Below are 26,329 nucleotides of genomic sequence, written 5' to 3'. Positions count from 1 at the left end.
ACGTTTCTATGGCAACTTGTTTATACCCGACTGGTGCATCTTGTAAATCCGATTGGCAAGAGAATGAGGCCTTGTCTCCTCCAAAGCATGAATGGAACTGCCCAGGCTTTAAGTGTGTAGGAGGCCCAAATGAGTGAAGAACAAAGGAGGGCTATTTTTTCAGTCTTTCCCAGTTTGATAATGAGCAGTGCAGACAATGGAGATGAGTTTGCTTCTTCAAGTTTGCCCATATTGCTTGAGCTTGTCCCCTTGCACCTGGTATATTTGACACATATTTGATTGTCGTTTTCCTAGCAGTGGGAAAGATACTGGTACATTTGCATTTTATTTTATTTTTATGTCTACTTGGTTTGTTCAAGCAAAGGCGTGCATCAGTGACGGTTCACAGAAGTTGATGTCTTCATTCACAGGCTGAATGAATGTCTGTGATTCAGTGTTTGACCATGTTAGTTTCCTGGTAATATGGAGCCAAACGTCTGCCAGAGGATGTAACCTTAGGAAGTTGATTTTAATGCAAATATGTTGACTCCTAAGCCATCAATTTAAGATTCAAATAAAATATTGACTTAATTTAATGTTTTGATTTCAAAGCAAGGATAGCAAAATAAGCCCTTAAAGGTTGGTTAATTTGGTTTATCACTCACTCAATGTTTTTATAATGATGAAACATTAAGATAACAATGCTCTAAAACGATAACAGAAGCTGGATTAATCCGACAGCCCCTTATCTATAAGTAATCATTCCCCACGGCTTAAAAGGGTATTTTTCTAATGTTTACTAGATGATTGACTTTGAGGGGCTGTGTCTTGAGATTGAGAGCAGCAGTCACCATATGTCTTTGGGACTGTGTCTCTGCTGGACCCCAGTGAATTTTATTTTGCATGTGAGGCTGAGATAAGGTGTTGGCCTGGTACCTAATTATGTTAAACAGGATCCCAGGGGTCTCGAGAGTGGAGGCAGCATGAGGCCTGTCAGGCCCAGGGTGGCAACGTACGGCAGGAGATGAGGCAACATGGTTATGGAGGATTAGCTCAATATTGAAATCAAATCCAATCTTATTTTTGATCTGTTTTCACAAATGCACTCAGTGCAATATTGCGATTTGTCCCTGCCCTGGAAGACCCTGACAATTGAATTTCCAGTCAATAGTTGCAGATATTGTACTTGCTAGTTATTGTGCTCGCCATCATTGTATCACTATCCAGTAAAGGACTGACCACTCACTGTTTTTCCCGACTATTGTCTTTGATAGTTAATTATGTAGATGCAGGTTACTTGTTGTAACAATGAGTTATGGGGATTCGGACATGCTTGTAACCATATGATATATAATGCATTTTATTTGAGGATCACCATGCATCCTAAACTGAATGTTTATGTATTACAAAAATATCCTGGTGTGCTAGCTGCATGTAACATCACTTTAAAACCCTACTGACCGTGGAGAAAGCAGTAATAATACCATTCTTTCTCTGATGAAAAATGACCATTGAAAGGATTTGTAAGATGGCAAACTGAATGAAATGGCAATCATTGAGCACCCCTGATGAATATGCTAATCCATCTCATTAATATTCATTACGCTTTAAAACTCACATAATACCCCACTGTGTCTGCTGATTTCTGTCCCCGAAAATAATAGTGATGAAAACGAAAAAACTCTTGCCTGCCATGTCAAATTGTCACTCTTTAAACCACATTTCCTATGGAAAGTGGTGGGAGGATATTCAGAGCTCAAAGCCCTAATCGTGAAGATGACCTGTAATTTCCAGTGTTCAGTCTGGAATCTGAACACTATCTTTGCTCAGCCTCTTAGCTCTTCAGAGCAGCAGTCCTGTTTGATCAGCACAAAGGGAATGGAGGATCTGTTTGGGCATCCCCTTGTGAAATTGGTAGATGGAGTAGTAATAGGCAGTCAAAGCTTTACAAAACATGAGACATCCTAATCAGCACAGAGGAGCAGCAGACAGGGTATTGTGTGGTTTTTAAAGGTATCCTTGACTTATATCCTTCTCTGACATCTATAGCTACTCAATTATTGTTGTTGTGCATTTAGTCAGGGTTGTGTTTTTGTAGGTGTATTATTCTCTATTTTTGTTGGACCACGCAACCTACTTCAGGCAACCATCAACAAAAGTTGCTCTGACACAGTTTATAGAGAAATGCTTAACATGTTTTTTGTCATATTGTTCTATTGATGTACTCCATTTTGAGGTGCTTGTGTCAGACCATAACTGTGAACTGAAGAGGGGGCTACTGAGAGACTACAGAATGAGACAGTCAGTGTCGGTGTTGCAGACAGCATTGAGTTATGTGTTGCTCACTTTAGTTTCAAATTTGGTTTCTTTTCTATATACCGCTAGTCGTGGCTACCTCAAATGCTGTGAACCCTTTGTTAGGTGCATTACTTTATACTGGCCCCTGGCCGTTTACCTTATCCTCCGAGGATCCCATGACCGTAAATACAGAGGATTATAACAGAGAGTTCATTGCTGCTTTGTGGAGGTTGAGTGTTAGTTTGAAAAAGTTTGCTAACAGAGCTACATTATATACACACTTTGAAGAATGCATTTCCATTGGCTCAGAAACACTTTGGAGACAATACAGAAACTAAAGCCAGACACCTGATCAGTCTCTGAAGAAGCCTGAGGATAAGGGCCAATCAAACAGGTTTGAGAAGCCAAACAGAGGACCCAGTGTCTGAGAGACAAAGACAACACCAATCTAACCGCAGGGCCAGGCAAGCTGTGCTCACTCCAGGCTTTGCACTCTGCTTCGTCTTTATGTACAGTAATAGTATGCGGTCGTACAGTTCCGCTTCAGTATATAGGGAATAATAATGCATCATCACATCTCCTCAGCTGTTAGCGAACGCAAGGGACCCTTTTTATTTTACAAATCATGAGTCCCATCATGCATGGCAAAGAGCTGTAATCCCACATAGAACGAGATAACGAAGGAACGAGAGAATTAAAGATTGAGAGAAGGAGAGACTCTAATTACTAGTGAATACAGCAAGTAGAGAAACAGGGTCGTTGCAGACTGGATACTAAACGAGCCGTGGCGGATTGACATAGTGGAACCAGGGCCCATATTTTTGTCTAAGATATCATACTAGCAAAGCATAACTAAGGTTTGCCACAGACAGGCAGACTGACTGCCATACAGACAGACATTGCTTACTGTTGATTAATTTTAGTGTTGGGAGAATTAGTCAGCCTCCTTCTATCCACCAGGGCCTTAAAATGAATGAATCATGAAAGCTGTTTTCTTGGCAATTAAACCATGTTGAAATTGGTTGGGAACAGTGTGTATGCAAATCAAATGTAAATAAGGATCAGATTGTCCCATTCCGTCTCCATCACAACCAAACACATCATCATCATCAAACTGAGCAGCATCTCTCTGGTAACTAGGACAAGGTTGTTTAGACTTTAAGCTGAACAAAAACACATTCAACACAACACCGATTTGTTTGACTTCTACAGGACCAGATCAAAAACTGCCTACATCAGCTCTTCTCTCATATTGGATTAAGCATGTCAGCAGACCTAAGGGTTCTTATCAAGAAAAAGAAAAAAGAAACCACTTGAGAAGTATGACTCATCAAAGGCAATCAGCGGCTCTAAATCCTCAAATAGAATTCAGCTGGGCCTGTTGCTTTGAGTTAGAGAGGGAAGATATCAAAATGAATTTGTGAAAGATAAGGTGTGGAGCATCTAGATAAGGCTTGCATGCCATCTGTCCATCAGCGCTTTGTGTTTATCTGTACTCTCTCCTCACTTGGCGCAGATTAAGCTCAATCAGGACCCGGGCAGCCCTCTGTCATACTGATTTCCTATTGACATCTGCCCTGGTATTGTGCTGTATGTTTGCTAAGCTAAAGATAGGGATGTCTGCTTTGTTTACAGTGTTTTAAATCAATGGGCATTAATGTAAATGAATGCATGTGTTTACATTATAACAGCTTGGGCTCTCGGTTGTTATCTGTATATTTGATGTTATCAACCCCAGATGTAAAAGCGTGTCCCATAGCTGTCCTCGACAGTCGGCCATGTTTATGTGGCGTTGTAAACACCCGCCCCCACTTCCCTTAACCTGTTCCTTACAATGAATTCACTCATGATTTGTTTTGCACCGGCTTTAAGTGAAGTGAAATGACAAACGATTTACTTTAAATTAGTCACTGTTGCTCAAGCAACTGCCAGCCAGACACAGACAACACTGGTGTATTTGGTAGAGAAGAATGGCATTTTACAGAGAGTTATAACACGCTGTTATGCAATGAATGTGATGTCCAGACCTTGTATGTATTGCTATTATTAGAGTATTTGAAATATTCTTACCTTTCTCTGTCATATTTTGTCTGTTTCAGATTTCAGTATGGGAAGGGCTTGGTGATGTACCCAGAGATAGGAGACAAGCTGGACATTATCTGCCCAAAGGCAGATATGGGGCGGCCGTATGAGTTTTACAAACTATACCTGGTGAAGAAGAACCAGGCAGACCAATGCAGAACAGTCATGGACCCCAATGTGTTGGTCAACTGCAACAAGCCTGAGAAGGACATCAAATTCACCATCAAGTTTCAGGAGTTCAGTCCAAACTACATGGGCCTGGAGTTCAAAAAGAACAGAAATTACTACATCACATGTGAGTATCTGACATTTAACCACACTGATGCATCTTATTTTACATCTATAGACGTTGTATTGTTGCTTAGAAATTACAACACGATTGTTCCTAGATTATTCATATCTAAATACGGTCCCGACATGGAATAGAATTGCAAACAATTCACAAGGCTTTTCCTTAATCTACAATTTAGAAACGGGTATTGCAGTGCTGCGATAAGATCAAACAATTGTATTTTCCATGGGCTTAAAGGGATACTTCCTGATTTTGGCAATGAAGCCCTTTATCTACTTCTCCAGAGTAAGATGAACTCGTGGGATACCATTTTTATGTCTCTGCGTGCAGTTTGAAGGAAGTTGCTAACTACAGTTAGCGCAATTGCTAACTAGCATTAGTGCAATGACTGGAAGTCTATGGTAACTGCTAGCTGCTAGTAGATGCCATAGACTTCCAGCTATTATGCTAACGCTAGTTAGCATTGGCTTGTGAAACTACAGTGGCTTGCGAAAGTATTCACCCCCCTTGGCAGTTTTCCTATTTTGTTGCCTTACAACCTGGAATTAAAATGGATTTTTTGGGGTGTTTTAATCATTTGATTTACACAACATGCCTACCACTTTGAAGATGCAAAAAAAAATTTGTCTTGTGAAACAAACAAGAAATAAGACAAAAAAACAGAAAACTTCAGTGTGCATAACTATTCACCAAACGTGTTTGCTTATTTTTTCTTTAAGCAATGGCTTTTTTTCTGGCCACTCTTCCGTAAAGCCCAGCTCTGTGGAGTGTACGGCTTAAAGTGGTCCTATGGACAGATACTCCAATCTCCGCTGTGGAGCTTTGCAGCTCCTTCAGGGTTATCTTTGGTCTCTTTGTTGCCTCTCTGATTAATGCCCTCCTTGCCTGGTCCGTGAGTTTTGGTGGGCGGCCCTCTCTTGGCAGGTTTGTTGTGGTGCATATTCTTTCCATTATTTAATAATGGATTTAATGGTGTTCCGTGGGATGTTCAAAGTTTCTGATATTTTTTTATAACCCAACCCTCATCTGTACTTCTCCACAACTTTGTCCCTGACCTGTTTGGTGAGTCCCTTGGTCTTCATGGTGCCGCTTGCTTGGTGGTGACCCTTGCTTAGTGGTGTTGCTGACTCTGGGGTCTTTCAGAACAGTGTATATATACTGAGATCATGTGACAGATCATGTGACACTTAGATTGCACACAGGTGGACTTTATTTAACAAATTATGTGGTCCTCTGTAGCTCAGCTGGTAGAGCACGGCGCTTCTAACGCTAAGGTAGTGGGTTCGATCCCCGGGACCACCCATACACAAAAAAAAAAAATGTATGCACGCATGACTGTAAGTCGCTTTGGATAAAAGCGTCTGCTAAATGGCATATTAATTAATTAATGTGACTTCTGAAGGTAATTGGTTGCACCAGATCTTATTTAAGGAAATCATAGCAAAGAGGGTGAATACGTATGCACGCACCACTTTTCCATTATTTATTTTTTATACTTTTTTTAAACAAGTTATTTTTTTAATTTCACTTCACCAATTTGGACTATTTTGTGTATGTCCATTACATGAAATCCAAATAAAAATCAATTTAAATTACAGGTTGTAATGCAACAAAATAGGAAAAACGCCAAGGGGGATGAATACTTTTGCAAGGCACTGTACCTCTTAACTTCCTTCATACTGGATGCAGAGACATAAAAATGGTATCCATGAGTTCATCTGACTCTGGGGAAGTAGATAAAGGGCTTCATTGCCAAAATCCTTAAGTATCCCTTTAATGTTCCTTTGTATGTCACATACACAGTTGAAGTCGGAAGTTTACATACACTTAGGTTGGAGTCATTAAAACTTGTTTTTCAACCACTCCACACATTTCTTGTTAAGAAACTATAGTTTTGTCAAGTTGGTTAGGACATCTACTTTTGCATGACACAAGTCATCTTTCCAACAATTGTTTACAGACAGATTATTTCACTAATAATTCACTGTATCGCAATTCCAGTGGGTCAGAAGTTTACATACACTAAGTTGACTGTGCCTTTAAACAGCTTGGAAAATTCCAGAAAATGATGTCATGGCTGTAGAAGCTTCTGATAGGCTAATTGACATCATTCGAGTCAATTGGAGGTGTACCTGTGGATGTATTTCAAGGCCTACCTTCAAACTCAATGCCTCTTTGCTTGATATCATGGGAGATGGGAGAATCAAAAGAAATCAGCCAAGACCTCGGAAAAATAATTGTAGGCCTCCACAAGTCTGGTTCATCCTTGGGAGAAATTTCCAAACGCCTGAAGGTACCACATTCATCTGTACAAACAATAGTACGCAAGTATAAACACCATGGGACCACGCAGCCATCATACCGCTCAGGAAGGAGACGCGTTCTATCTCCTAGAGATGAACGTACTTTGGTGCGAAAATTGGAAATCAATCCCAGAACATCAGCAAAGGACCTTGTGAAGATGCTGGAGGAAACAGGTACAAAAGTATCTATATCCACAGTAAAACGAGTCCTATATCGACATAACCTGAAAGGCCGCTCAGCAAGGAAGAAGCCACTGCTCCAAAACCGCCATTAAAAAGCCATACTATGGTTTGCATCTGCACATGGGGACAGAGATCGTACTTTTTGGAGAAATGTCCTCTGGTCTAATGAAACAAAAATATAACTGTTTGGCCATAATAACCATTGTTATGTTTGGAGGAAAAAGGGGGCGCTTGCAAGCCGAATAACACCATCACAACCGTGAAGCATGGGGGGTGGCAGCATCATGCTGTGGGGGTGCTTTGCTGCAGGAGGGACTGGTGCACTTCACAAAATAGATGGCATCATGAGGAAGGAAAATTATGTGGATATATTGAAGCAACATCTAAAGACATCAGTCAGGAAGTTAAAGCTTGGTCGCGAATGGGTCTTCCAAATGGACAATGACACCAAGCATACTTCCAAAGTTGTGGCAAACTGGCTTAAGGACAACAAAGTCAAGGTATTGGAGTGGCCATCACAATGCCCTGACCTCAATCCTATAGAACATTTGTAGGCAGAACTAAAAAAGTGTGTGCGAGCAAGGAGGCCTACAAACCTGACTCAGTTACACCAGCTCTGTCAGGAGGAATGGGACAAAATTCACCCAACATATTGTGGGAAGCTTGTGGAAGGCTACCTGAAACGTTTGACCCAAGTTAAACAATTTAAAGTCAATGCTACCAAATACTAATTGAGTGTATGTAAACTTCTGACCCACTGGGAATGTGATGAAATAAATAAAAGCTGAAATAAATCATTCTCTCTACTATTATTCTGACATTTCACATTCTTAAAATAAAGTGGTGATCCTAACTGACCTAAGACAGGGAATTTTTACTAGGATTAAATGTCAGGAATTGTGAAAAACTTAGTTTAAATTTATTTGGCTAAGGTGTATGTAAACTTCCGACTTCAACTGTAGATGCTGGCTCTTTTTCTTCGAATACAAGGTTTCTGAAAGAGACCTGTCTAGTACAACTGAATTGATTATCCTTCTGCTGAGCCTGAAATCGTTACAGGTCACATTAACCTCCCTCAGCACAACATAAACATTTTCTTAAGGTCGTCTGACTATAATGTATGTTGAATTAAAATCTTATCAGGTAGTCCTTGGTCGGGAATGCCTGAGTGGCCTTGAGTATCTTTTGACCCGTTGTTTTTAAGTGCAGCCACTACTAGCCTAGTTCTCCCTGCTCAGCGCAACTCTAAGCGCAGAGGGGTCTCTGAATTTTCTGAGGCGAAATTGTTTCTGTCAGATCCGGTCAGTTGCAAAAACACTTCAACTCTGGCAGAGGGGTCAGCTCCAGTCAAGCAGGCCTGATTTGTTCTGTTACACATCGCTGAGCCGAGTCCATTGGCTCTGACACCGTAACACCAGCACATAATCGACTTCACCCGACTCCACAGGTCCACAGGCCCATGGCTGCTTTTCTTTAACCCTTTGATCCACATGGTATGTCTTTAGATCATCACTGGTGGCTGGCTGGGGAAGGAGCTCTGCTATTGTCCTATCCTTTCACAGATCTAGCATCAGAACATCAATGACACCATAATGTCCAGTCTCACTGATAACCGGTCTTCCAAACCAACGTGGATGGCCCATAAAAACACACTAAATGACTGGTGAAGCATGAAAAAGCTCTTCCAACATTGATACTTCTCTATTAGGAAAGCAAACATATTGTGTCTTTGCCACAAACTGATTACATTTCTGATTGTCCTTGAAAGTAGTCAGTATATTTTCCTCATGTTCTTTAGTCCAGTTCCAAAAAGAACAAATTTTTTTTTTTTTTTTTTTTAATGATGTGGTTGCAGGAGTAAATGGGCCACATTTATCAAAACATGTGTGCACACTGCAGCAGTGCCAGCCACACACGCACAGAATGTTGGATAAGGTATCCAGTATTCTTTTGACATCATTTGATAAACAGTGCCTCTTTTTTTTGTTGGAACACCCTTGATAAAGGGGAAATGAGCTCAAGTGCTTGTTTAATTAGTGAACTCTGCAGCTCTCTGAGTAGTGGTGGATTAGTGATGAAGATGAGAGGTGAGGCAGAGTGCACTCTACACTGCGTATTCACTTGTTTCTTCGTAAATCAAAGTGAGGTTTGATAAAACGCACGACGTCCATTGCCAAGAATGCTGCTGCCTGTGAGAGTATCTCTCTGAGATCTGACTGACTTTGTCTTTGATCCCCTAATCCAGGGTTTCCCAAACTCGGTCCTGGGTGCACGTTTTGGTTTTTGCCCTAACACTACACAGCTGATTCAAATAATCAAAGCTTGATGATGAGTTTATTATTTGAATCAGCTGTGTAGTGCTAGGGTGAAAACCAAAACGTGCACCCCGGGTGGTCCCAGGACCGAGTTTGGGAAACCCTGATCAATAGCAGTCAACATCTGCTGAGTGTATATGCCAGACACATTGTTGGAGGAGCATGTTTTCCTCATTTTACTTTTAAAAGACAAGAGAAAAATATATGTTCATAAGCCATTGAAAATATAATCTGTTATATGTCAATTTTTAGAACATATGTAATTAGTTTACTTCTCAGTGTATTGAAACTAGGGCTGGGCGGTATACCGTATTTTACTATATACCGGTTTCGATGCACGGACCGGTTTGGGTTTTTACTTTACCCTCTATAACGGTATTTCAATGTTTGGTTTGTTAAATGTGAAACGCAAAGGTGCGTGTAATGTCCGTTTTTGTAGTTTACGTTTGCTACTTGAATCGTCTTTCTCCCTATCCTCCTGGTGCATGCCACTTCCCACACCAAGCCCTGCCCCTCAAGGAGAGAGCAGTTGCTCGATCACAGTCACGAGCACTGTCTTGCTGTTCATTCTGCAGCCTGCATGGTCAGATAGATGCAACAAGATGTTGGTGACATGCTGCTTTTCACTATTAGTTTGTGTATCTTACTGTCTGCAAACTACTGTCTGCTAGTTTGTCTTTTCATAGCATGTTGTGGCTCAAATAAACCTTGTTAGCCGCTAATGCTAATTGCTAGTAAGCTGGCTAGCTAGCTTGCTAAATGTACTAAGAGTCAGAGCAAACGTAGCTAGGCATGTTGTTTGTGCAACGGTATCAAAGATTTTTATAACTAACCCAAGATAGACCAGAGCCTGCCATTTCCAATGGGAGCAAATTAATCATAGTGGGCAAAACATGCAAGGATGGGGGCAGAGCCAAGCATGAGCTAGTGAGATCCTATTGGCGTGTTCTAGCATTTATTTGCATATTTCTGTTAGGGAACACCTACTCTGTGAAGTGCGCGTGTGCAATAACTCAATTCGCCCTTGCACTCCTTCTAAACAACGCAATTTTTTGAAACTTTGGCTAAGGGTCAAGTCTACAGAACGCAGTCCACTCTGTTTGTTACATATTTTAGTTTTGGAAACAGAAAACTGTATGGAGATCAAATGTTTAATCGATGAGAAAATTAGAAAAATGTCGGACAGAATTCATCTCGCTCCATCTTCTCCCACTGGCGGCCACTGGGCTTCCTCTCATCACCATGTTTGGTAGTGAGTGGAAACATCAACCAGAAAAATCTGGCTCATTGTTCTATCTGTGGCGGTATCTTCTAAATCAGAGAGGAATAGGCGAAGCATGTATATGTCAGTTAGCTACATGAGGTAAGAAAACATGTATTGTAACATCTAATTACACTCACCTGGAAACACTGACCAACAACTTTGGTTCCTACCCTGTCAATAATTCCTCCGTATTTGTTCGTTGTCATGTCAAACGACAATGAGCCCGGTTACATGCACACAACAATATGATTATTGTGGATAGTCAGATTAATATAATGGTTATTTTAAAACGTTTGCATGCTTTGCGAGAAGAACGATTTTCCTAATAATCCTGTTTACATGGACACATCTGAAATCAGGCTACCTGATGGGACTTAAATCAATGCAGAAAATCAGCAATCAAAATAAACGTTCTACCACAGTGACCATGTTATTTTTGCAAAGCCTATTTGATTCTATGTTCGGACATATAAAGTTTGTATGTGAAAACTATTTCGAAGACGCATACTTTCAGTTTATCCGAACTCACTTCACTCGCGCATAAGAGAGAGGCTTGCGCTACCGGTGCTAGCACATGCACAGATCAAATACACAGCTTGAACGCTGATTAAGCTGTTTACATGTCCTAATCATTTGAAAGATTGCTCAGAAAACCAGGTGTTTTAATTGGCATATGCTTACTTCGATGTTGACCTTACACCGATTAAGATAATAAAAAAACTTTATTGACCTGAAATTAGTACTGAATGCAGGTAAACCTAAGCATATGTTGTCCTCTAGAGCACATAAATATAAGTCTGATTATTTAAGCATATGTACTTTGGATGGTGTCCATATTGATCGTGTCCCTGCTTACAAATATCTGGGCATCTGGATAGATGAAAAGCTGTCTTTTAAAAAGCGTATTGATGAGTTAGTTAAGAAGCTGAGAATAAAAATGGGCTTCTTCTATAGAAAAAGGTCCTGCCTCTCGCTAAATAGTAGAAAGCAGATTATGCAGTTTACGTTCCTAGACTAAGGCGACATCATCTACTGTATATGATCGCAGCTGCCACTTCATTAAAGCCGTTAGATGCAGTTTATCATAGCACATTGCGCTTTATTACGGTGACAATTTTAGTACTCATCACTGCATTCTATACCAAAAAGTTTGTTGGCCCTCTTTGATGTCAAGTAGGTTAATACATTGCTATGTTTTCATTTATAAAGCCTTTTTGCAAAAAGTTCCACTGTACCTAACATCATTAATAAAGTTTAGACATACGAGTTATATTGAATGACAAAGCTGTAAAACATTATCCTAAATATAAACCATCAATTTAGTGATTACAATTGATGTTTAATATGAGGGTTTCAGCATAAAATATTCTTTATCATTTTTTTTTCTATGTCAATATGTATTTTTGGTCAATGTTTTAGCATCAAACTGGTGGCAGTTGTGAAGAAAAGTCAATATTTGGAAGAGTTGTAGAGTTTATAGAAAATAATAATATTGTTGATTAGATGCTTTTTTTCATTAATTAGGCTATTTTCTCTTTTTTTGCCAGTATCATGCAGCCCTGCGTGGCACCGTTTGGAAATGATAACAAAAGTGCAGGAAATGCAGACATTTATGAAAATGCTGAAAATGAAGTTGGATTGAACAGTATAGAACAGTCAGAATAGAGAAAGCCCCATTGAAATCACTTATAATGTATGTGTTGCCACCCTAGGGTCATTTACTACTCATAATGCATATTGAAAACTTGTATTATTTAAAAGCATAAAATACTGTCAAATACCATTGTCAAAAATGTGAAAAATATCTGCATTTTCTTTCTCCAGAAAATTGAGAGAGATCTTAGGGGTTACATTTAGACTGTACCAAGGGCGTATAAAGCTGTTTTATGGGCCCAAGTAGTTCTTATGACGTTAGGGAAAATAAAGTACCTTGAAGAGTTTCCCTATTGAGGTCAGATCTTTGTTTCCTTTGACTCAAAACAGCTGACCATGAAAACTCCTCAGACAGCACAGATTCATCATGCACTATATTGAATTGGTATGCCAAAACGTCTCAATCTAACTCTGGGATAACGATTTTTCTATTAGGTATCACTCTGCTGATAAGATTAAACTTCCTTGGCTCTTTTATATAAATGTCTCGAGGCAATGGGACCCAGCTGCTCCAGCTCTGTGTGTACTTTAACTCTCTGTCGCTCAGAATAACTGTGTTGCTCTATGACATACTTGTTATTGCTCTGTGGCAGAGTAGCCATAATGCTTTATCACATAGTTTTATACTGCTCTGTAAACATCATCAGACCAGAGAAAATGCCTCTAATTTGCTCCAGTGATGGGTGGAGAATGCAGCACACGGAGGAGGCTAGCATTAACTTTTTATCTCCCTCTCTCCTCAGAATTAAAAAATATGGTCTTTGGCATAGTTCCCTCACATTGTGTACACAGACATGGAGAGGATTATCTTTGTTGACTGTATGCAAACTGGTATAGCTTTCTCATATGCCCCCGTGGTGTGGGTCTTTCCCCATGTGCCCCTGTGCAGAGGGTCAGCGAGTCTCAGCAGGAGGGGTGTCAGTGATAACCCACTGATGACAACTCCAGCCCTACCACCATTTGGCAGCAGGGCCAGACCACAGGGCTGCAGGAGAAAGAAACAGACATACTGAAGTGATTATACTCCCAGATAGAAAGAAACAATCCCCCAAACAAAAATCCATCTTAGCATGGAGTTCTTCCATGCTAATCATCTCATGCTCTTTTCAAAAGACGACACATCCCCTGCTTTGAACAATGTGTATGTCTATGGAGGTGTTTTGATGGGAGAACCTATTTTCTCATCTGCACACTGATTCCCTGTAACCCTCCACGGCTGATAGTGACGCATTGTGACAGCTGCCACTCCAGTTGGGGCGGGGGATTGGGGACCCATGAATTGGTTTGAGAAAGAGAGGCCGTGATGTGGGGGGTGTTGTCTGTGTTTGTGTGAGTGTGTGTGGGAGTGGGGGTGTGCACATACAGTACGTGAGTCTGCATGCGTATGTGTGTGCATATGTGATTGTGTGTGTGAGTGAGAGTGTGTGTGTTTGTGTGTGTGTGTGTGCGTGTGCGTGCACTGGGTGGGATGGTGGGCTGTTGGCAGGACATGGCCATAATCTACTAAATGCCTCTGGAAACTGAGCTGATTGGCACCACAGCCTGAATTTCCATCCAGTGCATTGCAGGGGCAGAAGAGGACATGTGTGCAAGAAAGGCTGAGTAGGGAGATGGTACAAGATAATAAAAACAAGACCTTATGCCCTATAGTACACCTACATGAGATATATTGTGAAAGAAATGCTTGAAGCTCCTCAGAGAACCATAGATTTGAACAATTACATAAAACAATGAGTACAATTTCAAGCAAACAAACCGTTTGAATGTTTTTCAGCATTAAAGTTATCCCATTATGTTTCCCGAGTCATTTGATATGGCCCCTGCTGTTACAGCAAAACACAACAAAGCCTTCCCAGGCAGCGTCTTTCAGGACCTGTTACTTCCATAGCTCTCCCACACCATGTGTAGTGCATTTCCTTCTCCCATAATCTCCCTCTGCTCGATTCAGTTCATAAAGCACTGTGTCTGTAGAATTCACAGTAGCTTTGAAGATCTTCAATCCTGGGCCCGATTACAATTAAACTCTTTCATCATGTTCCGCTAACATCATCTCTCGCTGACATAATTTCTCTAAAATGTTATAGTACTCGCAACATTAGAATGCGTTACACACAAAAATCTGTCTATCAAGAAAAAGATGACAGAAATTAGCTATTCAAGCGGAACATCACTGATGCTTAGTCATTGGTTCAACAGGCTGACTAGTCTCTTGTTAATTGGACTCAGTGGCTTGCTGCTTGGCGAACTGGTTTCTATCACCAGGCCACGTTACTTGTGTATCCAGTTAACTGGTCTCTGTTACTGGTCCAGCTCGCTAACTGAGCTTGACTCAAAAGCCTTCCTCTAGCAATTTAAATGGATGTGAAACACAAACTCAGCCAAACAGCTGCTCAGGCATTACTCAATTTTTATGACAGACTGCACCGATCCGTCCGATCATATATTCCCCATGTTGCCGCTTGTCTATTGTCCTGATTCCTCTTGGTCTTCCATGCCTGGCGTAAACCCCCTCTGGAGGTGTCCTTCATATCAGGTTAATCAGGAAGCAGCCAGAGAGCTGCAGGAGCCTTGTCACTGAGGTAGAGGGAATCGCAGTGTAATTGGGCCAGATATAGCACCATTCCCCCCTGAGCACTGTGGATACAGGAGGGGAAGGGGGAGATTTGTCATGGAGGCTCCCTCAGACAGCTGACTCTAATCTTCAACCCAGCCCCAGGAATGATGTCATCTGCTGCACTCCATCTTACCTCTGACACACCATGACATCTCCACCGTCTACCAGTCTGTTTAAGACCTTAAAATGACAGTCTCTCATCGCACACGGGCAAAGATGCAACGAGAGATACACAACTGGGCCAATATTCTTCATATGTATGCAGTGTGGGCTGTAGGCCATGGAAGAATATGCATGTCCTTGTGAAACTTGGGAGTTAATTGTCATGTCACATAACAGTGTAATTACTGTGATTTGGCATCAAATGAAATTGGCTTTGCCTTGAGTTTTAGAAAGTGGAAATGTGAGAAAAGACATGCATTAGCATGAGGTTTGCGACTAAAAGAGAAAAAAAGGGTCTGGTATTGTCTAAGAGGGAAGATAATGTGAAAAGCATGATCCTGGAAACATTAATGTCATGCTCTCTAGAGAAGTATTAAAAAGCTGGAAAATACTGAAAAATGAAGAACAGGAAATTTACAGTTGAAAGGTTCTCTTTTTATCACTAGTTCAACTGGTCCCTGGAAACGCCTAATGGTTTGTTTTATCAGGAATAGGTCCAAATGAAGGCATTATGAAAAATGTAAGGCCTATCTAGTTTATTGTGTTGCACATGTCACAACAATGGTGCTGGAGTGTAGGACTTTTGCTCAGGGTTTAATTATCTAGGGCCTGGTTTATTCTAAAAAGCCTCTGATTATTTTTTGATAGTCATCGCAGGCCTAGACTGCACCTTGAGGGTGAGATCAGAGCCCTTCCGGAGCTGACTGGGATGCATAAGGAAGTTGAATAGCCGGTCACTTTGGAATAAAGAACAGATGATTCTGATTTTGAGGACATAACCCTGGCTTTGATGTACCGCTATGCAGCCACAGCTTTTGGAGCTGGCCTGAGACAACATTTTTCATATGCCACAGATGAAGAATGAGAATTACCGGGTTCATTTTCTTTTACAGTGGCTGCCATGTGAGGGGGTTCACGTTTCCCTGAGGTGGGGACCAAGGGGCTTTCCATAGTGGTCGCTATTATAGTGTTGAGAACATTCTATTCAGATGTTTATTCAAATGATGTGAGGTGGTAACTAAACTCCTAAATCTCTGTGTGACCCACAGTGTCAAAGGCTTGAGTTATATCAGACAGAAGCAGTGTGTGGTGAATAACCTTTTTTTTTTTAAACTGAAAATAGAAATCAGTCATAGAGTTGTCAGTCACATGAAATGTAAAGGAGTCAGTTGTCCCATAAAATAGTGTGATAGTGTGAAAAGTTTAAAAGTGTGTTAAATAGCAACATATATCTACCGGATCTGCATTTTTTCGTTTCCACTTCCCTGTTTTTGACATGTTTACTCTCTTGATGTGAATGTAATGGGCGTTTTGGTTACAAGAAGCATATTTATCGTTCGCTCTCCAGACAACACATTTGATCGCAGGCTTTGGAGTTCCGACAAAGCATATGCTTTAGATTTTTTATCTAATTGCAAACATAGGTGCTGTCGAGATCATAAGCCAAGCTTTCCTTTTGTTTCCAGAAGCCTCTGCTTTCATGGTATACATCCAATCTTAGATCATTTTTTTTTAATGAACTGACCTCATTGAAAGCTTGAATTTCTTAAAAGGGGCCCAATCAGCAAACTACTTTCAACATTACTAGTCTGTAGAGCAGTTCTCAGAGGATTAGATACTGTTTTAGAGAAATACCTTTACCCTCTTCTCTCCTTTCTCTTGTGTAGGGGTGAAGATGAGAATGAACTAGCTTTGTTTAGTTTTTTATGAGATTCCTGTGTGGAGCTGTGGAGATGATTAAAGTTGACCTTTGCTTCTTCAGAGAGTAGCTGTTTTTTCAGTTATTGGTCAGTCTCTGCTTCTTCAAAACACTGAACCATCTGAGCCCCCGCATGGATCAGAACCTCTACCTGTTGCCATAGCGATGTCCCTAAGGTAGTCAGCTAGGCCTTTGGGGGCCATAGAGTGAGGCATGATGGGACGTAGTGATGATGCGTGTTATTTAGGGTAATGAGTGCGCCCCCTGCTCCCTGTGCATACACAGCTGAAACTAAGGCTAATTTAACACCAATTCCTGCTTTCAGGGGGCTGAGGAGAGAGGGTAGTTAAGTCAATGCTCTTTCAGAAAGCTCACAGTGTAAGATCAAGCTTGCAGAGTTCCATCAAACTGTCCAACAAACCTGGATATATATTTTTAAACATTTAAATAAAATTGCTTGGAGAAGCCTTAGAACACGTGCCGCGATTATAAATGGTAGGCTACAGTTCACTATTTTGGACCAATGTAATTTTGAATAACAGTTCATTGCGATCTGAAATTTGAAAATTACTGCAGTAGTTGTGTTCACTTATATATCATTAAGATAAATGAGAGCAATCATAATCAGAGAAAAGTGTTTCTGCTAATGGGATTTCTAGCTGGATGTGAAATTCCTCTTTTTAAACCATCCATCTCAGTCCTGGCCAAAGGATTAGTTGTTGTGGAAAGTATTTAATATGTTAGGGTTTCACAAGTCACTGTTGACTTTAACCATGCCTCAGTCGATGAAATCAGAAGGGCACTATGAAAAGGTCAGTGCTGGTACTGTCAGATCCATCTTAGACAGGGAGCGCAGAGAGGAAAACCAGGCATGCCCCAATCTACTGTAATTTGTCTTTGTTTATGAGCAACAATAGAGTGTGGAGACAAAACATCCTCCTAACGAGCCTTCCTCCAAGACTTTGATGTCTCAGCAAACTCTCTATTGATGCTCTAAAACAAATAGATGTGCTAACATGGATATTGCTAGTTGCTCTCAATTTGAAAATGTCCAACGCCTCTCCACAGGTCTTTGTCTTCCTTTCTCATGACATCTGAGATAAAGCTGTAAGCAAACACTGAGTGGGCATTCCGCCTTTCATTCTATCAATCTACTTCTCAGAGTCGTTTAGAAAACACTTTTGCTGAAATGTTGCTAAGAGCCATGATTTGTTTTGTATATCATTGATATGAGTAAAACTTCTTAAGGTGAAGTTTCTGTTGATGTTATCATAATATACTGGAGTCCCACTTGGAACAGTAATTCAAAGTGTTAGATATCCCTGTAGAGTAGATGATACCATGTCCTTGGAGAAGATAGCTGAGATATGTTTACTCAGACCTCAGAGTCACTCAGACAAGAATAACTGTGAGATAATTGTGAAAATACGCTTCATCATGAATTTCCTTGTGTGTTCTGTGTGCTGGAAAACCAGCCATGTCAGGTTTCCTGGCTTCTCAGGCTGTATGATAAGGAGTGGCTTGTATACCACCCACACAGTTAGACAATCAATATTAAGTGGTACTTCTGAAGCCTCCAGAGACCTAGTACAGACTGCTGTGGGAATACACGTTGAGCTGCTTTTACAGTGTCTCTTGTGTGGTAAGTACTTTGTCCTTTAAAAGACAATTAGTTTTATTAGAAATAGAAAACATCAAGACAATTAGAGAAGCCAAATGAGAGAAACAAAACATATCTATCACGCCCACCCAACAAGCACAACCAAGTACATATGCACACCACCAAACCATGTAATATGTCCTAAGTTCTACACCATGTATTCCTTATACCAGTTTGGGAGCAGCTCCATCTTGGTCAGTGTATAAGGGTCTGATAAAGTTTGTCCCACTGCTATCTCATTGCACCGTTTGCACCGATCCATAAATTCTCCTGGCATCAATTGGATTGTAGGGGGCTGTTTAGTCCCAGGGCTGTCAATCCTGTACAGAATGGATGGTGCGACTTTACAGGGAGCAAGTTAAGATGCCATTTTTCTCATTTAAACATCCATCACTTTAACATAAATAAAAGATAAGGATATAGTCAGGACCACAGTCCTGGGAGGCTGTGATTTGTCTTTGGAAATTAGTGGAGTCTATTGGTTCACTCGGGCTAAGGCACTGCATCTCAGTGCTTGAGGCGTCACTACAGACCCCCTGGTTGGATTCCAGGCTGTATCACAACCGGCCGTGATTGGGAGTCCCATAGGGTGGCGCACAATTGGCCCAGCGTCGCCGGTGTAGGCCGTCATTGTAAATAAGAATTTGTTCTTAACTGACTTGCCTAGTTAAATGAAAAATAAAAATGAACCTCCTGCCAGGTGGGGGACCGCATAACACTATTATGTGTTTCCTATCATAGACAATTCTTGAGTTCAAATATCAAATTACAAACACTCTGCAGCACAGTAGCTGAGGAGGAGTGAGGACCCAAATGTTTGAAGAACCCATATATCGGTGGTTAACACTGTTTTGTTTTTTGTTTTTTGTTTTTTTTACTATCCTATCCAGAAGTCCTCACAACGATAGTAAAACAAGGAAAATTCCACAAGGAAAAAGGCTATTTTAGGCTTAGAGGTTTAGGGCTAGGGTTAGAATTAGGGTTAGTGTTAGGGGTTAGGTTAGGGTTAGCGGTTAGGGGTTAGGGAAAATAGGATTTTTAATGGGAATCAATTGTTTGGTCTCCATAAGGATAGTAAAACAAACGTGTGTGTTTGTGATGAAATACTGTAGGTGTTCTAGACCGAGTTAGTACCAAGCTATATAGGTGTATGATAAAGCTACACAAATCTGAAGGCTTTTTTATGTTACTCTCACCTTTTATACTAAAGATGAACTGCAGTATGTTCACAGGATGTGAGGTGGTGATGCATGGTGCTACAATTATGCTGTATATACAGTAGGATGGGGGATTTGAGTTGTCCCCATGGAAAAGAGTTCGGAAAGTGTAAAATCCAGCTGGCAGTATAATATATGGCATTTAGCAGACACTTTTATCCAAAGCTACTTACAGTGATGCGTGCATACATTTTATGTAGGGGTGGTCCCGGGAATCAAACTCAATACCCTGGCGTTACAAGCGCCATGCTCTACAAACTGAGCTACAAAGGCCCACAGTTTATTAAATGTCACATCTGCCTATTGGAGGGGGAGTGAATAGACGCTAAAGCGCTTCAGCTCCAGTGTTGGAATGCTGGCAGGCTTCTCTCGACTGGAAGAAAAGCGATATGTGAGGCTACACCATTCAAGTAACATGCCATTTCCATCCCTACATTGCGCCAAGATTTCTATAGGAAAACAAAAGACAGAAAGATCTACCTAAGTCAAAGGTTCTTGTGCATACCTAAATTCTGCCTACTTAAAGAAAATCAGTTGTTTCATTTTTCATTTGAGGGATTTCATGATGTTTGGAAGTATGCAGCATAAAGATAAATATGTGCACAGAAAATAATAGGTTAAATAAACATTTCACATCAAGATTTCTGTTTTAATTGCTTTCTGAAACTGTTTTGATCCCATTCTATTTGATCCCACTACGTGAATCAGTTTGGACAAGAATGAAAATGACATCCCCTCTCAACCATTGTAAACCTTGTAAATCCCTATTTTAGTATGACCTTGAGAATAAAGGATCTTTGAAAGCTGTATTCAGCAGTATCAAATGTTTGTTTCCAGAGTTCAGTAGTTTTCTAATGAAACCCTTCTGGTGTCTCTTGAAGGCTTGTATATTATCTCTGTAGTTTCCTTCGAGCGAAATCAAATACTCCCAGCTTGCAGGAAGTGCCTTCGAGTCATCGTCTCCTCTGTCACTCTGCAGCACCCGAGTTTGGGTTTCAGTTAACAGTGGTAGAGAGTTACCCAGAACAAGTCTTTTGGGGTCCCTCCAACTCACTATTTCTGTCAAAAACGCCGCCTCACCAATGGCAAACAATTACAGCGCCTGTGCATCATCTTTAAACATGGGTTACAGCTTTGATCTGTGCTGTGTGTGTAATTACAGCTATGCCTGTTAAACTGGGGATTTGGGCAAAACTAGTCATTCACTGGTCCCTGTCAAGCTCAGACAACCTACCCAATACATAAATGAAGTCACATGGAACCGAAGTAAATGTTGACTTTTAAATTTTCACTTGACTGCTGTCAAAATAAAAAAAAAGACACATCTGAGGGCTTTTCATTATTGTTACCTCGCTGGAGTGTTTATAGCCATACAGAACCCCTGTTGTGGAAATATTGAGCACGTCTCTCCCGGATGTGCTTGAAAGACAACACTCATAACCCACAATTAAATGTCTGTTCAAACACAGGCGCCCTCTCAGGCGCCCTCTATGCACCTACAGCCATCTTAGCAGCCATGGGGACCCTCACAGAGCCTGCTGACAGGTTCAGTGGGAGAAATAAAAAATGTGTCTCCCTTCATTTCCGTCAAAGCCCTGCTTTGGTTCTGATGTCGAGTAGTGAGCCTGTAGTCTCATTCTGATGTGAGGCGGGGAGACGGTGGCGGCGGCGGGGCTGATCTCCTCCCTCCTCCCCCTTCCTGGTCTGGGACTCCCAGCTCCCATGGTGCAGCTGGCACCCGGGATTTAAAGGTCGTCCTTAATATCATTGGCGGAGCTGAGTGTGCTGTAATCTCGCAACAGCGCTGAAATCTCCCCTCCGGACCCTCATCTTAATTTGGCAGCAGGCTGGTCAACTGTGCCTGATCTGATGGGGCAGCCTTGGGCCTTAGCCACTCTCCACATTGAAGCCCTAAAACAACTGCTTCCATTCCTAACCCAAATCTTTTGCATCTTAATATCTTACTGACCGTAAACACGGCCAAAACCCAGCTTCTCCCTAAAGATAGAGTAAGCCCAAAATGTTCTCAACATTTCACAAGCATATAATTATAATCTGCATAACATACCACAGTTTCTTACTTTTCCAGATTTTCATATGTTTTTCTATATGGACAGAGTAGCTAGCTGCCAATGTTTCCAGTGTCCCCTGTGTGTCTGTATGATGTGGGTCAGAGTAGCCGTGTCCTTGTCTCAGAATGCTGAATCCCACTCCAGTTTCTGTCAGGGTGGCTGCCTGGCGTAGTCCTTGGAACACTGTTGTCAGTGCTCATCTGGGAGTTGAGTTTACAACGACCCATTCTATCCCCTAAGCCTATCACTCATCAAGGCTTTTTAAAGGTGATTTGCACTGTTTGCTTGCTTTGTTTTCTCTGTGCCTTTCCTGGCCGTTTGTCCTGAGGTTTTAAAGTGGTGGGTTAGTGAAGGTCCTGTCACCACTGAAACAGATTAACTGTGTTTCTGTCAGACGGGGCAAAGCTCAAACATGTCAGATGGTGTTTGGGGCAAAGATGCCACTATTAGTTACAGTACGTTACAGGAAAGAATACAGAAGTTGTAACCTAAACATTATGGGCCTGTGGTCCTGTATACACGAGAGTTCTGTAATAACCCTAAATGAATGTAATAAAACATCATTTATTGAAGAATTTTTGCTATTTTTGCAAATGTATAATAATGACAGTACAGATGGACCTTGCCACATGTTGATTCATGCATGAGTACATGTTATTGCTCAGTGAACACATGTACAGGACTGTGTAGAAGTGTCTGTCTACGCATTTTATAGAAGCATGCTACAGAGCACATTGAGAATTCAAAATGGATTGCATGATTTTTTGTTTTTGGAGTGTGTCTTTGTTATTTGATCTAAGTACACACAGAAGACCCATTTTTGGACGAATCGTGTTTGCTTAAAAGATTGCGTGCGTTGGTGTATATGTGGTGATGTGGTATTGGCTGCACAAAGAGGAACATCCATAGCGTCCTACAAACTGAAATGACAGTTAAGCTTGGAGATACTCTCTGTATTTTGTTTGTTGGCTAAATGAGGACAAACCACAGAGAATGTCAACCGTATAACAAACTGTCTTGCTTCATAACCTCACCCACAGTCTTACAATGAGTAAATAAGTCTCCCTTCAGATTGGCTTATGTTCCAACAAGCAGCACAGTATCTGTGCTGTTGCAGTTACATACAAGTACTGTATGATAGCCTGCTAGATCATGCATGCTTGTCTGGGACTTTTTGTCCTCGGAGCGAAGACAGAAACCATAATCAAGAGGAAACATGTTGGAGTTAATTAGAGGTGCTGAAGGAAAAAACCTAGAACGGCACACCATTTATTTTACAGTCATGACAGAAGCCTCCCTCGGAGAAACACACTAAAGCACATAGAGCATATTCTTGGCAAATTAATTATGTGCTAATGCCAGTTGCTTCCCTCCCCCCAGTGGTAAGGAACCAAACAACCAATGCTATGAATCAAACAGAAGGGGATTTTTATAACTTGTGTCCTTTTCTCGTGGTAGCTATACAGTAGGGGAGAGTGGGGAAGAGGTCATAATTTCATGGGTCTGCGAAGGAAGAAACCACATGGAAAAAGTGGTAAGCAAGTTGGGTCTAAAAAGCTGATTTTCATCAAGTCAAATTAATGTATTGTGGTAGAGGTTTCATGATGCTTGTATCTAAACCAAAGTAGATCATTTTAAGATTGTTTTATACATCAGTTGGGATCTCTATAAGCTTCAATATGAGGTCCTAAACCTAGCATGAAAGTGGATCCTTGTAGCTGTGTGGCCTAATATACAATAAAACCATTAAACGCAGAGTCTCAAATAGCCGCCTGTCACTTTTAATAGCTGGGCAACGACACACATTTCAGCAAATAAATGGCTGTTTCAAATAAACGTTGGGTCTAAATTATTTGGTTACGAGGTTACCATGAATTACCATGAACTGTTTACAAGGTTTAATGTTTGATTTGTTACATAAACAAATTCAGTAATGACTCGAAAAAATTATTGCAATAATCCGTTTCTATCGCCAGTAAGAAACTGCTAGCCATTGGTTGCTAACAGCTGAGGACTGCTAGCTACAGTACCTGGCAATCACAAAAACAGTCAAGAACTTCAGGAGTACAGAACCCTAGAAATCAACAGATCGCCCTCTAGTGGTAAAAGTGAGAATGGACAAAAATGCTCAGTCAGAGGAGAATAATTATTGTCAAGGAAAAGTGTAGTTTTTTTTTCAAAATAGAGGCATACTAAGACAAAAGAAAAGTGACATAGTGTGTAAATGATAATTAATTATTTAAATGTTTTCAACAATTAACTATGCAAATGAGCAAAAGCTGTGTGCATTAAGGAAATAGACGCAGGGCTCAAATAGAAGCCTGTCTCTAATAAGCACTTGTTGTGTTCAGTGATTCAAGCAGATAAACGCCCGGGGTAATAATTGAAGTTTTATGGTATTCAAAATGTTTGCCTTGGGGTAAGTTGAGCGAATGGCCATGGGGTAAGTTGAGCCAATGGTTGAGCTAATGGAAAGTTTAATAGCAAATGTAAGTGTTTTCTCTAATGCCTTGCATTACGCCTGGGATATGAGGTAACAACAGGGCCTGGCCTATGTTAAAAGTGTAAAAAAAAAAAATTGTGTTTTGGAAATAAAGATAGACATGGTTTTAAAAAGGTAGTGGTAATATTTCATTCAGTGCAGAAATGTGTAGGTGGCTTAACTTACCCTGTCCAGCTGCTCAACTTACCCCATACACGGGGTAAGTCGTGCCAAGAGACTGTAATATTTACATTAATTCTGATTATTTCAAGGGATACACAACATCCCAAAATATATGTAGATATCTTTTTTTTTCTCGAAAGTATACTATATTTCCCTTGATGGAGTGATGCTGAATGTAAAAAATGTCTCAGCTTACCCCACCCTCTCCTAACTCATTTTTATTTTGAGCACCATATATTAAAAAAGGGTCCCATCTCAGTCATATAAATATACATTTACATTCTGATATCATACTAATGCTATTTTCACTTTTAATGTTCAGCAGCACTAACCAAAGGTTTTTCTGTACTTTTTGTACTCTTGCATTAGCTCACTCAATGGAATTGAACAAGCTATAGCAGTAGACTGTAAATCATTCTCAGACCTGGACTATGCACTATTTGATCCACATTCTTTGGATATAAATAAACATTTGTCCTGATAATTTGAGGTGGTAAAATACCAATAGTTTAGTAATGTTACAGATAACGGACAGGAGGTGTTTTTATCAACTTAAATCATTGATCTATTGGATAAGAAGGGAACTTTTTGTCGATACAGGCTGTCAGGCAAGAAGTGTCCCCAGTCCCTAAACTAATCTGTTCAAATCTCAAGATGTCCTCAAGATGTTTTTGGTACACTATAGTACAGTTAGGGACAAAAAACTACATTTTCCTAGTACCCCCAAAACGGAATAGTTTGAGTATTGTCCTTGAATTGTTATTTTCTTTTATGACTATTACTATTTTTCCAGACTCTGTTTCATGGCACGAGTGCAGTACCTTTGTTGAAGGTGAATGATAGAGACCATTGTTGTTGCAAGATATCTTTCCAACATCTCAGAGCCCCGTGAGTTGTGAAACGTGACCCCTAGTTCACTTGAAAACAGAAGTCAGTTTCAGCAGCTGTGGAAGAGATGGGACTGCTGATGACCTCGCCCCCACACCCTGCTTCATATCCTGTGTTAAATGATGTTTTCCCAGTTCAAAGGTTGGCCTTGACAGTCCTGGAACCAACTAAGAGTTTCCTCATTACAATGGTGAACAACAGTATACAGTGTTTACAACAATAGCAACTGCAATGCATGTTATATAATTCCCTTATCCTGTCTCAGTGATGCTGTGATTTCCTTTCCTAGAATCTAACAAAGTGTTTCTCTGATGGGCAGCAGATTTGGCCATATTTGGAGGCCTTGTTGGATAGAGTTGTCTGTCTGTCTCTCTGCCCTGCTTCTCGCGGGCACGGTGGCATGCTCACATTGTGCATGACGACTCGGTCGGAGCCTGGCATCTCTCCCAGGCCTATGCATCTTAATAGTTGTGACATCATTCAGGGCAGCAGGGCTCTCTCCCACTCACCGCCTCAACCTTCCACTAACAGAGTGTTAAGGATCCATTCTGAAAACTAAAACACAATTTGTTCTTTGGGTTAAGTGCTGTAAGCTATTGTTTTTCACGCATCCATTCTCACTTCATGAGTGCTCTAAACCTAATAAGACAATCCCACATGTTTGATGACAGAATTCCCATTGAACTAAATTAGTTCAAAGTTTATCTATCAAGTGAAGGGTTCTATTTGTGGAATACAGGACAACTATAGGATGTCTGAGTCTGAGACAGTTGGTTTCTGAGAAACATGCTCAGTCTACTTCGTGGTCAATGCAATCAGAAAATACTAATGAATTGTGTCTAGGGGTTTTCTTCCCTTGCTCCATCAAACCATTCAAGGTTAGCTTTTCACTTTTATTTAAAGCCAACATTAGTTTGCTGGGGCCTCTCTCGACTGACGGAGAGGTCTCAATTGGTAGTAGTAGTGAAAGAGAGTAACAGAAA

At 40.8% G+C, this 26,329-nt stretch overlaps 1 protein-coding gene across 1 annotated transcript in view; it reads left to right on the top strand.

Moving 5' to 3' along the window:
- LOC311136006 (ephrin-B1-like) overlaps nucleotides 1-26,329 on the top strand; it is a 73,632-nt gene that overhangs the window by 30,713 nt on the left and 16,590 nt on the right. Inside the window, exon 2 of the mRNA XM_084170065.1 lies at nucleotides 4,377-4,654. Within this exon, the coding sequence (XP_084026191.1) occupies nucleotides 4,377-4,654 (278 nt within the window). The remainder of the gene's footprint in view (nucleotides 1-4,376; nucleotides 4,655-26,329) is intronic.

Source organism: Coregonus lavaretus (genome assembly GCF_964263955.1).
Source record: "Coregonus lavaretus genome assembly, chromosome: 10".
Lineage (NCBI taxonomy): Eukaryota > Metazoa > Chordata > Actinopteri > Salmoniformes > Salmonidae > Coregonus > Coregonus lavaretus.
The sequence above is the reverse complement of the archived record's forward strand: the minus strand, read 5'-3'. Positions and strand labels throughout refer to the sequence as shown.